This window comes from Bos indicus, chromosome 10 (genome assembly GCF_029378745.1).
Source record: "Bos indicus isolate NIAB-ARS_2022 breed Sahiwal x Tharparkar chromosome 10, NIAB-ARS_B.indTharparkar_mat_pri_1.0, whole genome shotgun sequence".
In the NCBI taxonomy this organism is placed as follows: domain Eukaryota; kingdom Metazoa; phylum Chordata; class Mammalia; order Artiodactyla; family Bovidae; genus Bos; species Bos indicus.
Window position 1 is genome coordinate 81,980,685 of NC_091769.1, and position 13,929 is coordinate 81,994,613.

Below are 13,929 nucleotides of genomic sequence, written 5' to 3' on the forward strand. Positions count from 1 at the left end.
TCCTTTCCATTTTAGTTCACTGATTCCTAAAATGTTGATGTTCAATCTTGCCATCTCCTGTTTTGACAATATTTCAACATAAATCAACATGCCTTAAAATAACTTTTGGGTAACAGGACAAATCATGAGAGATATTAGAAAATATTTCAACTGCATGAAAATAAACTTACTACATGTCAAATTTATATATTTATTCAAATAAAATATGTAATATGCAATTACTATAGAATATTGCCTATTCTAGGATCTCACATAAATTTCAATAGTATGCATTCTTTTGAGAATTGCTTCTTTCACTTCGTGTATTTTCAGAGATTCATCCATGCTACCTATTCATGAAGTCTCGATAGTATTGGCATAAGAAAAGATATATAGATCAATGGGACAGAATAGGGAGTCCAGAAAGAGTTTTTCTTGCTTTGTTTTCATGATAGTTCATTATTAATGTGTAGAAAAGCAATAGATTTCTGTGTATTACTCTTGTATCCTACAACTTTATTGAACTTTTTAATTAGTTTCAATCATTTTTTGCTGGAAACCTCAGGATTTTCTCCATATATTACCACATCATCTGCAAATAGTGACAGGTTACTCTTTCTTGGATAACTTTTATTTCTTTTTCTCATCTGACTGCTATGGCAAGGACTTGCAATGATGTGTTAAATATAAATGGTTAGAGTGGGTATCCCTGTCTTGTTCCTGATTTTAGAGAAAAAGTTTCAACATTGAGTATGACGTTAGTGTGGGTCTGTCATAATGGCCTTTATTATGTTGAGATACGTTCCTTTTGTACCCACTTGTATGAAAGTTTTTATCCTGAATGAGGTTGAATTTTGTCAAATGCTTTTTCTGTGTCTATGGAGATGATTATGTGCTTTTATCCTTCCTTTTGTTAATGTGGTATATGACATTGATTTTTTTCAAATGTTGACTCATCCTCACATCTCTGGACTAAATCCCACTTGATCATGGTATTTAATCCTTTCTACATATTGTTGAATTTTCTTTTTTTTTAACTTTATTAACACATTTTCAATTAGAATAGGCATAAACCAAGAGAGGGAAAAAAAATCAGGATGATGTACCGCTGTCACTCTGTGAGCAGGGAGGAGGCAGGAAATGGAACAGATGAGCAGAACAATGTCCTGAGACTAGGCTACATAACATGTAAATGCCTCGGTCAAGTCTTAGCCAACTTAATCTACACTTGAAAACAGGAGCCAAGGTTCATCTTATTTAGTTCAAGAATTTTTACACTGAATATATAGTGCTTCATTTCTCAGAAAGTGATACTAGTTATTATTATAAGGAAGAAGTTCCCATTACACAAGGACTGCTGCTGCTGCTAGAAAACCTCAAATGCAAGTAGGTAGCTGTGCTAGCTCAGGATGCACCGTCGGACTGAGCAGCTTGTGTACATCTCCTTTGAATGCAGATCTGCACCTGGGTTTAGAAAGGCAGCAATCATTACATCTTGGCTTTTATTCTAGATGCTTAACTTAGTTAAGGTGAAAATTCAAGCGCAATAAGTAGTTAAAATGTAATGATAGTCGATACAGTCTCTTACAGCTACACACATTCTCTAATAATGCTTCATGGAATAAAACCAGTGTTACTTAATTGGTGTGTGACACACACAGAACTGAAGAAAAGTAATTCTAAATGTACACAGCGACACGGTAAAAATGCAAATACACCATAGAACTAAAGTGATCTGACAGCACTGCTTGATGCCCAGGGTGAAGGTGACGGGTCTAACACGCAGCTGAGCCTGTATCAGTCATTCCACTCACAAAGCTTGTGAAAGATTCAGTTTAGTTCAGTTCAATCGCTCAGTAGTGTCCAACTCTTTGCGAACCTATGGACTGCACCATGCCAGGCTTTCCCGTCCATCACCAACTCCCAGAGCTCGCTCAAACTCATGTCCATCCAGTCGGTGATGCCATCCAACCATCTCACCCTTTGTCATCTCCTTCTCCTCGTGTCTTCATTGTTTCTGAGCATCAGGGTCTTTTCCAATGAGTCAGTCCTTCACATCAGGTGGCCAAAATATTGGAGCTTCAGCATCAGTCCTTCCAATGAATATTCAGGACTGATTTCCTTTAGGATGGACTGGTTTGATCTCCTTGCAGTTCAAGGAACTCCCAAGAGTCTTCTCCAACACCACAGTTCAAAAGCATCAGTTCCTCAGCGCTCAGCTTTCTTTACAGTCCAACTCTCACATCCATACCTGACCACTGGAAAAACTATAGCTTTAACTAGTTGGACCTTTGTTAGGAAAGTAATGTCTCTGCTTTTGAATACGCTGTCTAGGTTGGTCATAGCTTGTCTTCCAAGGAGCAAGCATCTTTTAATTTCATGGCTGCAGTCACCATCTGCAGTATTTTGGAGCCCAGTGATTTTGATCCTAGGATCAGGATCCCAGGAAAGCATCAGGTTCCCAGGAAAGAAACTAGTCTGTGAAAGTCTTTTGAACTGTAAAACCAGGATACGATTACAACTATCTTGATGTCTGAACAAGATACCAGATCGAACAGTAAGATCCCCGGCCCTACTGGAAGACATGAAGGTCCTCACACAGCAAATGCTCACTGGCCCCTGGAAGGCTTCATGTGCATGATATAAAGGCAAGTTGCTGAAGACTTACAGGCGAACTTCTGGGAAGTTTCCACTGTGCCCTGAATTCTAAACCCCAGGAATGATGTGACCCAGCAAGCTTTTCATTATGCTTGGAGGAATGGTGTGATCCAGCAAGCTTTTCATTATGCTTGGCACCATCTGTTTAATAATGTGTCCAAAGATAAAAGCAGACATGATTATAATAGTAACTATATTTAACTATATTTCCAGCTGTGGACAGTACATCTGCGATTCGAGAGTCCTTCAGTCCAATGACATGCTGTCCATTGACCTCACAGGTGTTGTGTTCTGTAAGAAGACCATTTCTAGCTGCAGAACTGTATTTCACAATGGACGTGATTTTTTCATTTTTTAAAGACAAAGTTGACACGTCCAGTACTATCCTTATTCAAGGTAATTGTCTGTTCAAAGGGCCTGTCACGAATGGTCATGGTGATCTTCTCCCCAAAAGCCTGTGTGAGCACCCTGAGTGCCTGATCTGAGCTCCAGCCCACACAGTTCTCCTTGATCTGCAGCACCTGGTTCCCAAACCACAGACCCACCAGGGAGGACCAAGACTAGGCCTGGACGAGCTGAACAAACGCACCATTGTCTATGGATTTCAGCCTGAGCCCGATTATTATTTTTCTGTCCTAATCCTTACACAAGATGACTTCCCAGATTCCTTACTTAATCTCTGCTCTGCAGATTCCCATGTCACCACCAGTGACTAGAAGTTCATGCCAACCAACTGCCCCTGACTTGGTGCTCCAGGAACCATGGCCCTATTTGCACATATTTATTCTTCATTTAAACTCAGTCCCATTTACTGAGAGAACTCTGGATATAGTTTAGGACAGAGATTTCCATCTGGAGAGATAGGAGCAGAGGCTTCGGATAAAATCACTGGGTTGGCAGGGTTTGTGGAAAAGGCAGCCTGAGCCTGAATCTCCTTGTCTACCTTCAGGTCTTCAGGCGATGGGTACAGACACAGAGCAACTGGTCTAATGTGTCATTTAAGGCCACTGTTTCCTTATTAATTTTCTGTCTGGATAATCTGTTCTTAGACTTAAAGGCGGCCATTAAAGTCTCTTACTATTAGTGTACTATTGTCAGTTTCTCCGTCTATGCCTTTGAAGGTTTGCTTTATATATTTGGGTGCTCTCATTTAGTTGCACATATGCTAACGAATGTTATATCCTCTTCTTGTACTGATTTATCATTATATAATGCTATTCTTTGATTTTATAATAGACTTTGCTTTAAAGTCAACTTTGTCTGATATGAATATACTACCCAGGTTTCTTTTCATCTCCATTTGCATGAAATATTTTTCCATCTCCTCACATTTAGTCTGTGTCTTTAGATCTGAAGTGCGTCTCTTGTAGGCAGCGTATAGATGCTCCTTGTTTGTTTTTTTAAATCCAATTAGCCACCTATGTATTTTTTTTAAGATCTACTTCTTTGGAGCTGTGCTGAGTCTTCACTGCTGTGCATGGGCTTCCTCTAGTTTCAGTGAGCAGGAGCTACACTCGATTTGTGATGTGTGAACTTCTCATTGTGGTGGCTTCTCTCATTGTGGAGCTTGGGTTTAGGCATGTGGGCTTCAGTAGTTCTGGTGTGTGGGCTTAGTAGTTGTCGCTCATGGGCTCTAGAACACTGGCTCTTCAGTTGTGGCACACAGCATTAGTTGCGCCATAGCAGGTGGGATCTTCCTGAACCAGGGATTGAACCTGTGTCCCTGCAATGGCAGGGAGATTCTTAACTACTGGGCTACCAGGGAAGCCCAACCCTACGTCTTTTGATTGAAGCATTTAATCCATTGGCACTCAAAGAGATTATTGATAGGTATGTACATGTTGCCAATTTGTTGCTTAATGGTTCTTTTTGTAGTTTTTCTTTGTTCTTTTTTCCTTGTCATTTGGTTTTCTTGAGTAAAAAAGTTGTGTTTTTTCTCTTTAGTTTTATGTATCTATTGTGTATAGATTTTTTTTTTTTTCCAGTGAAGTACAGCTGATTTATAATGCTGTATTAGTTTGTATTACAAAGTGATTTGGGTACACACACACACACACACATACACACACGGAAGTTCCCCTGGAGAAGGGCATGGCAACCCACTCCAGTATTCTTGACTGGAAAATCCAACAGACAGAGGAGCCTGGCAGGTTACAGTCCACTGGGTCGCAAAGAGTTCGACATGACTAACGTGACTTAACAGCAAAGGTGAAATACAATGAGTAACCCATGAAGATGTGTACTACACTCCAAAGGAACTATATGAGTTTTCTAATTTATAGAAGCAGACATCAAGTGAACATGTGTGAGAACGAACGCTGACTATGTAGGATAACGGTAGAGGGATCATAAAGTTGGATTGGTCTGAATTTATTGACGTGGGCTCACTAAGCTGAGATTCTGCATTAAATGCTACAGGTTGGGGTTTCAAAAAGGGCTCTAACAATTTGTTGGTTGGTTCTCTGAAACATGGACCAAAAGAAGGCCTACTGTGAGCCAACTGGAAATGCTGAACCTCTTTTGGTTTAACGTAGAAGAGGGATTCAGAGGCTTAGGGAGACTGAAATATTAGAGTGAAGTCATTTAAGACTTGCTCACCTACACTGGGAGGGTCCAGAGGACATACCTTTCACTTAATATTTTGAGAAATAAATTTGTGAGAGGAGCCCAAAATCCTTGAAGAGCTCAATGATGGCTCTTATCTGGAGGACAGATCTTGAGTGGAAACCATGGCTACTCAATTGGGAAACTTAATGCAATAGGAATATGTGGATCCTAGGGTGGCAGGGGCCAAGTGATGGCACTCAACCACAAAAGCCAAGGGAGGCATGGTTACCATAATGAACAGTAGAGCCAAAGTAGCAATCAGAATAGTCAGGCTCATGCAAACCTACAGTCTTGGTGAATTAATCCTGATGTTCCTACAAGTGAAACAGAAATTCTCTCTTGAGCTAAATAAGCAGAAAAGTTCAAAGTCAAGTGAACAAAAGTCACTTGACTCAAATCAGGAAATGAGTCACAGCCACTCAATCAATTCCCAGAGTTGAGCCAGTTTAGAGACTCAAAACCCCTTGAATGAATGGGAGGTTAGGTCCCCTTGAGGAAGGACCCTGGCAGACTAATGAAGATTTATACAGTAAACTTTGCTCCCAGCCTTCCCCAGAGGAACCTGTAGCCTTTTAACAAGGTAAATGAACATTGAGGGAAGGAAATAATCCTATCTTCTGGAGATTACCAGTGGCTCCAAACTGACACTGATTCCAGAAGACTCAAAACATCACTGCAGCCCTCCAGATAGAGCGGGTGCTTTCAGAGGTCAGGTAGTCAAGGGAGCTTTATCTCAGGCCCATCTCACAGTAGGTCCAGGGCCTCTCCGTACCCACCCTGTGGTTTCTTCCCTAGTTGCAGAATGCGTAACTGGAACAGACATATTTAGCAGCTGGAATCCTCACATTGGTTCCCCACTTGTGCAGTGAGGGCTATTATGGTAGAAAAGCCCAAGGGGAAGCCATTTGTACTGTCTCTGCCTAGGAAAATAATAAACCAAAAGTAATACCACATCCCTGGAAGAACCGCAGATACTGCTGCCACCATCAAGGACTTGAAGGACGCAGTCCTTCACACCACATTCTCATTCATCTCTAGCTGACCTGTGCAGAAGACATGTGGATCTTGGAGAATGACAGTGGATTACTTCATTCTAAGCTTAAAGAAGTCGTGACTCCAATTGCAGCTGCTGAACCAGACATTATTTTGTTGCTTGAGCAGATTCACACATCCCCTGGTACCTGGTATGTAGCTACTGCTGTGGCAAATGGCTTTTTCTCCATTGCTGTCCATGAGGCCCACCAGAGGCAGTTCCTTTCACTGGCAAGGCCAGCAATGCACATGCACTGTTCTCCCTCTCAGACCTATCAACCACCCAGCCCTATGTCATAATTTAGTTTGCAGGGATCTCAATCACCTTTCCCTCCACAATATATCATACCAGCACATTACGTTGATGATACTATGTTGATTACATCTAGTGAGTGAGTTATAGTAACTACCCTAGGCTCACTGGCAAGACATTTGTATATCAGAGGGTGGGAAATAAATCTAACCAAAATTCATTCCTACCTCAGGGAAATTTTTAGGGTACCTGTGGTCTGGATCATGTCAAGACATCACTTTTAAGATAAAAAGTAAGTGGTATCTGGCTCTCGTACAACCAAGAAAGCAGATCAGTCCCCAAGGGGACTCTTTGGATTTGGGAGGCAACATATTCCTCATTTGGCGTGTTGCTCCAAACCATTTACCAAGTGGCCTGAAAAGGTGCTACTTTTGAGGAGGCCCAGAAGATGAGAAGGTTCTGCCCCAGGTCCAGCCAGCTGTGCAGACTTCTCAGAGACTTGGGCCATATGATCCAGCACGTGGAGTGGTGCTTCAAAGTCTCTGCTGCAGGTAGGGACAGCATTTGGAAACTTTGTCAGGCTCCTATAGGTGAATTGCACTGTGGTCCTTTAAGAATTTGATGCAAAGCTATGCCATCACCTTTGGATAACTACTCTCTTTATGAGAAACAGGTCTTGGTAGATTATAGGGACATAGTAGATAATGAATGCTTGATGATGGGCTTACCCAGTTGCCCATCATGAATTGGGTATTATCTGAGCCACCACACCATAATATGGGCCTGCATAGTAACATTCCATCATCAAACGGAAGTGATATATACAAGTCAGGCCTGAGCAGGGGAGCCTCATAGGGAGTTCCCTGTAATCAGATGACAGGGGAATAGAAGATCTGGGCCTGGTTTACAGATGGTTCTGCACGATATGCATGGACCACCTGTATGTGAAGAGCTGCAACACTACGACCCTTTGTGGGGACATTCCTGAAGCAGAGTGAAGAAGGAAAGTTCTCCCGGTGCACAGAACTTTGGGGAGTGCACTCCATTGTACACACTGCTTGCAAGGAGAAATGGCCAGATCTGTGATTATATACCCATCCATGGGCTGTGGCCAATGGTTTAGGGACATGTGAGGAACATGATGTGAAAATTGGTGACAAAGAAATATGAGAAAGAGGTATGTGGACGGGCTTATCTGGTCAAAAGACATGAAAGTATTTGTGTCACACATGAATGCTCACCAAAAGGTTACCTCAGCAGAGGATTCTAATAACCAAGTGGATAGGATGACTCATTCTGTGGATACCATTTGGCCTGTTTCCCTAGCTACCTATCATCACCCAATGGGCTCATTAACAAAGTAGCCATGGTGGCAGGGCAGAGTTGACAGTTATACATGGGCTCAGCAACACTGACTTCCACTCACCAAGAATGACTAGGCTATAGCCACCACTAACTGCCCAATCTTCAGTGGCAGAGACCAACACTGAGCCTCCAATATGGCAATTTTTCCTGGGGTGATCAGACAGCTTCCTAGTGTGTGCATCAGAAGGTGGTTCATTACCTTCCTGGACTGCTTCCAATATACAAGGTGAAGCATTTTATTCCTACAGGAGTAGACACTCTAGATGTAATCTGTGCCCCCCACCCCCACCCCACATCCAATACTTCTGCCAAAGATACCATCCATGGACTTAAAGAATGCCTTATCCGTCAGCATGGTATTCCACACAGCACTACTTTTGATCAAGAAATGTACTGCACAGAAAAATAAATGTGGCAATGGGTCCATGCTTATAGAACTCACTGGTCTTACCATGTTCCCCACCATCCTGAAGCAGCTGTCTTGACACAACAGCCTTTTGAAGACTCAGTTATAGTGCTAGCTAGGTGGCCATACCTTGCAGGATTGAAGCAAGGGTCTTCAGAAGGCTGCTTATGCCCAGAATCAATGTCGAATATATGGTGCTATTTCTCCATACTCAGGATTCAAGGGTCCAGGAATCAATGTGAAAATGGAATTGACCACACTCATTATTAACCTTAGTGACCTACTAGCAAAATTTTGGCTTCCTCTTCTCATGACTTTACACTTTGCTAGCCTCAAAGTCTTAGTCCTAGAGGGCGAAATGCTTCCACCAGGAGACCCTAGATTGATTTTATTAACAGAAAGTTAAGACTGCCACCTGGACAATTTGGTTTGCCATGCCTCCGAATCAATGAACGGAACTATGGTGATGACTGGGGTGATAAGGGGATATTGGACTACTATTCCACAGTAAAGAAGAGAAGGTCTGGAACACAGGAAATATCTTAGGGATTCTCCAGTATTACCATGCCGTGTGATTAAGGTCAATGGCAGGTTGGATTGGCCCAGACCCTCCAGGAATAAAGGTTTGGATTACCCCATCAGATAAAGAACATGATTAGATACAGTACTTGCTGACGACAAAGGAACAAAATGGGTAGTAAAAGAAGATGGTCATAAATACCAGCTACAACCATATGAGCAGTTATAGAAACAAGGATTGCAATGTGTCATGAGTATGTCCTGCTTATTTTGGTATATTTTTATATTCATGTTTCTTGTCTTTTCTTGTTATTTCCTCTTATTCTACCGTGTTGCATAAGGCGTATTGAATTTATATCATAATATCTCAGGATTAATTTCCCATTATACTGTTAAAGTTACCAGATTTCAAGAAGAATCAGTATCACCCAAGGACTTTACTTCCTCTTCTGCTGCTGCTGCTAAGTCGCTTCATTCGTGTCTGACTCTGTGCGACCCCATAGACGGCAGCCCACCAGGCTTCCCCACCCCAGGGATTCTCCAGTAAGAACACTGTAGTGGGTTGCCATTTCCTTCTCCAATGCATGAAAGTAAAAAGTGAAAGTGAAGTCGCTTAGTCGTGTCTGACTCAGCGATCCCCTGGACTGCACCCTACCAGGCTCCTCCGTTCATGGGATTTTCCAGGCAAGAGTACTCGAGTGGGGTGCAATCACCTTCTCCGACTTCCTCTTCTGAGGAAAGGGTAAATCTATAAATCTCCATAGCCTCTTGGTTCTGTCTCCCTGGGGAACTCTCACACAGGAGCCATCCCAGGATGGACTGTACACACTAAGCCAGAGACCTTGACAAGGGTCTGGCAACCAGGGGCTGCAAGTAGCAGTGGCACCGCTTACATTCACTCCCTATGACTCACTGGTGTGTTTTGTACTTCCTGTCCCCTGCAACTCTGGCTCCGCAGAGTCACCAAATGGGTCATATTTTTGCCTTCGGACAAAGCTAAAGTCCCAGTGGAAATAAAAGCTGCCACCTGGGCATTTGGGGATCCTTGGATCCCTGCAGTAGCAAGAAGAGGTCACAGTCTTGACAGGCATAGCTGAGCCTAATCATAGGAGGTAGGGCAGGGGTGTGGAAGCCAGGTGGTCTCAGGTGCCTCTTCTTATCCTCCAGCTCTACTGTGACTGTGACTGGATAGATTCAGCAATCCCAGCCTGAGAAAGGCAATGTGATCAGACGTTCGGGGACTTTAAAGATAAGGACCTGGGTAATGACACAGGGTGAATATCCCGCCCAAACCATCAGAATGCTCTCTAGAGATGAGGGAAACTAGAAGGCATAGTGGAGAGAGGCAGTAACAATCAACTTCAGCTCCAAAACCAACACAGTAGTAGGGTTCATGCTTCATCCCACTAACTTCCCTCTTCTGTGGTTCCCCACAGGCAGAGGTGCCTGCCAGAATCCCGGAGAAGTTGTTCCAAAATATAGAAAGAGGGATGGTATGGGGAGGGAGGAGGGTTCAGGATGGGGAACACATGTATACCTGTAGTGGATTCATTTTGATATATGGCAAAACCAATACAATATTGTAAAGTTAAAAAATAAAATTAAAAAAATATATAGAAAGAAAAGCTGATCAGAGCAGTGTCAAGGTCAGATTGTGGAATTTCCAAATCAGCCACCTTCATCCTCCTTCCAGGAAAGTCTTGCTGACCAGCTGCTGGAATTATCAGCATAGAGCCTCCAGATATTAGCTCTCTGGGTCAGCCTCAGTTGCTGAGGTGCACGGCCAAGCTCTTGGTCTTCCTGGAGCACCCACATCCAGTGAATGGGCAAGGGGAAAGTATGAAGACCAGGCCATTTTAGCCCAATTCAAGACTAGTCTGTCAGGTAATATTCATTCCAGAGCTTGCTGCCAGGTTGGCCAAGGCTGAAAGAGTAGTATAATTTCTCATCTGTACAGCTAACTTCCTCCACCCAATTCAAACTATCACAATGAACTAACTACTGAAAGCACCTTGCAGCCACAGGGCCAAGGGAACAAAAGAAAGAAGTTGGTTCATTCAAGTACTGGTGATTTCAGGAGGTCCTCTGCAAAGCAGGGACCAAGACTTCTAAGGAGGGCAAGTGACCAACTGCTGCTGGTGCTCCAGCAACTCAGAGGAGAACCACACTGCTAACCCCAGAGCTACAACAGTGACCTTTCAAAGCATCACTGGTCAACTGGTGCTTGTACTTCTAATGAAGAATGAGGGTGATTCTAACAGAGTCAACAAAACTGGAATCCAAAACCAAACTTGGCTACCAAAATGACAGAGTAACTTTCAGCACACAAGAAGGTAAACTCCCTTCTCTCTTCAGCCATCATTCCAGGCTACTTTTACTGGCCCCTCCCTGGCACAGATTCCCAGAAAAGAGCAGGCCAAACAGAAATAGGGTATATAGTGGCACATCTTGGACATGACATTTTAAGAGTACAAAGGTGGGAAGATGTTTACAACTGATAGACATTAGGTTACAAATGAGACTTTCCCGTGCCTTTGCTCAGGAAACATAAAGAAATGACTTCCAGAGGGAAAAAATGAACTTTTAATATTGCTTAGCACACTGAGGAGTAAGTTAAGAACATGATAAGAATCCTTCAGTGAAATATTACTGCTTATGATCCTGCCATAAGAGATCCTTAAATTTTTCTTGAAGCAGTCAGACAGGCCCTAATGCTCCTCTACTATTTAAAAGAAAAGCCAGGGATTTTTTTTTTTTTTTTTCCTTTGTGAATGAAGTAGGAGCCTTAGTCACTTTCTTCCTCCGTCTCCTCTTCTTCAGTATCCTCTTCCTCCATCATTTCTGGCTCCTTTTTCTCTTTACGCTTCTTACAAAGCACAAGGAAGCAACATACAAATAAACAAATCAAAGGAATAAGCCACAGTAACATGTGAGTGTTCTTTTCCATTTTTGTGTCTTCCGCCTGTTCTGCCTCTTCGGCCTCTTCTTCCTCCTCTTCCTCTTCTCCCTCTCCTTCCTCATCTCCTTGGGGATTACCCGGTGGGCCACTACTATTACTACCTCCACTGCCTTCATCCTTGCAGTAGGGAGGTGCCCATCCGGGGTTGCAATGGCACTCTTGCTTATTATTGCAGACCCCCTTCATGTGGCAGGTCTTAGGCTGACAGGCTTGTGGCTCAGGAACCATACTGACACACCTGCTGTGAACACAGATCTTTTTTTGACCACACATTGTGCCGTCCTTCACCTGGCCGATATCAGGTATGGACATTCCGACATGATAGTCAGTGCCCCAGCAAGTGGTGTCATTGACTTGAAACTGATGCACTGTGGAATGTTCCATCAGATTTGGGATGACTCCCACATTTTCACACTGAACTCTCCCACACAGGATATCAGGGACTTCACATTTCATGTACTCTGTGTTGCTGATACCACAGTGACCAAATCGATTTCCTTGGGTGTTGATTTCTTTGTAGCAACTCTGAGATGCACTCCTTGCATCTTTGCCAAAAATCTCCCTGCACTGTTCATCATGGTTAGCACAGTTCTTTTTATAGCAGTAGGCACTGTCACTACAGGGAATCCCATCCTGCACAAATACATCTTCTGGGCACTGATGCGATGTCCCATTGCACCACTCTGGAAGGTCACATTCATTGACCTGTTTTCTGCACAAGGTCCCTGCTGACCTGACCTTGCAGTTTTTACAGCAAGACCCAAAAGCACAAGCAGCTCCAGGCTTCAGAGCGCAATTCGGCAGACAGCAGGGATCACGTGCACACTGCCCTATGGTTCCACAGTCACACTCCTCTCCTTCTTCGACCACTAGGTTCCCACAATACTTTATCCTAAAGATATTCTCTGGATTTGGAGGAGAGAAGAGACAAAGTCCATTCCTCATCACATTGTCCCAAAACTCGGCATAACTGCAGTTGCTGAATTTACTTGTTACCGATCTGGCAGGATACATTATGCAAAACTGAAGTTCACACACACAAAATTCAGTATCATGCAGCATACCTAAATTATGACCAAGTTCATGGGTAACAGTAAGCCCAAAAGCATACAGACTCTCATCTTCGAAAACCATAACTCCACTATTAAGAGGATTCTGGCATACTCCAGCAACAAAGGCAACTCCAAGCGTAGGGTCAAATGATTTCTTTATGAAAAGATGGGCTGCATCATGTGGCAGTCGCTTATCAAGGTTAAAAAACTTCCAAACAGCAAAATCCTCCAACATATTCTCTATGTCATCAGTGGCAATTTGGTTTATTTCAGTCCAGATTTCAAGCCCAGTTAAAATTACATCAACTGCCAAAGGGCGATACAGGCTATTTATTATGTTGACAGCATTAGCTATATCATTTTGTACTACTGACACATTGCTTCCTGAGAAAATGTATCGAAGATTGTCCACAATCACTACCAGCTCAAGAAACCGCAAGTGGGTCCACCAGCCTGTGTAAGAACTTTGCTTCAGGGTGAAATTATGCAACTCCAATTGGCGTGCTATTTCCTCTTCTGTTAACCCACATCTCATACGTGGGAACTGAGTATCATTGATGTCTATTCTATATACCCAGTGTTCAAATGTGGCGGAAGACCTAACTGGTTCAATTTCATAAGCAAGATCATTTATCTGCAGTATTCCTCGAAAACCTCCAGAACAGGTACTGAGGGCAACCAGGGACTTGGGAGCACCCTCCACATAACCATGATAGTAGCAGTCATCAGGAACAAAAGGCTGATCCTGCTGCAGGGAACGCTGGTCTGTGTAGGTGAACACTGGGAGGGGCCTGGAAACCAAGAACTTCTTGACCTTCATGTGGGCGATGTGTCTTTGGCCCCCAAATCGCAGGCTATAGGAGAGCCAGCCTGGAACCTTTGCATTTCTGCCCCAGCCAGTCACCTTCAAGGGGATCACCAACTCTGGGGAAGAGAAGTGCTGGGAGGGCCTGGCCTGAGAGTGACCAGAAATGAACAGACACACCCCAAACCAGAGCAGCAGGGGAGTGACTCTGAAGTGTACCAGGGCCTCACCCACTGTCATTATGGAGCCACCTGCTCAGGACAGAAGAGGGCAGGGCATCAGGCACTGCTGGTC

General features: G+C 43.4%; 1 protein-coding gene and 1 pseudogene across 1 annotated transcript; both read right to left on the reverse strand.

The window, feature by feature from the left end:
* Positions 1–2,685: 2,685 nt before the first annotated feature.
* On the reverse strand, positions 2,686–7,269 carry LOC109564409 (syntenin-1 pseudogene; annotated as a pseudogene).
* Positions 3,620–13,876, reverse strand: ADAM20 (ADAM metallopeptidase domain 20). The gene has a single exon (XM_070797784.1). It carries the CDS (start codon positions 13,873–13,875, stop codon positions 11,605–11,607), a length of 2,271 nt encoding a protein of 756 aa, XP_070653885.1. The 5' UTR covers position 13,876; the 3' UTR covers positions 3,620–11,604.
* Between the last annotated feature and the right edge of the window lie 53 nt (positions 13,877–13,929).

Excerpts from the sequence above, each read along its gene's own strand:
- ADAM20 (XM_070797784.1), bottom strand. The coding sequence starts at position 13,875 with ATGACAGTGGGTGAGGCCCTGGTACACTTCAGAGTCACTCCCCTGCTG.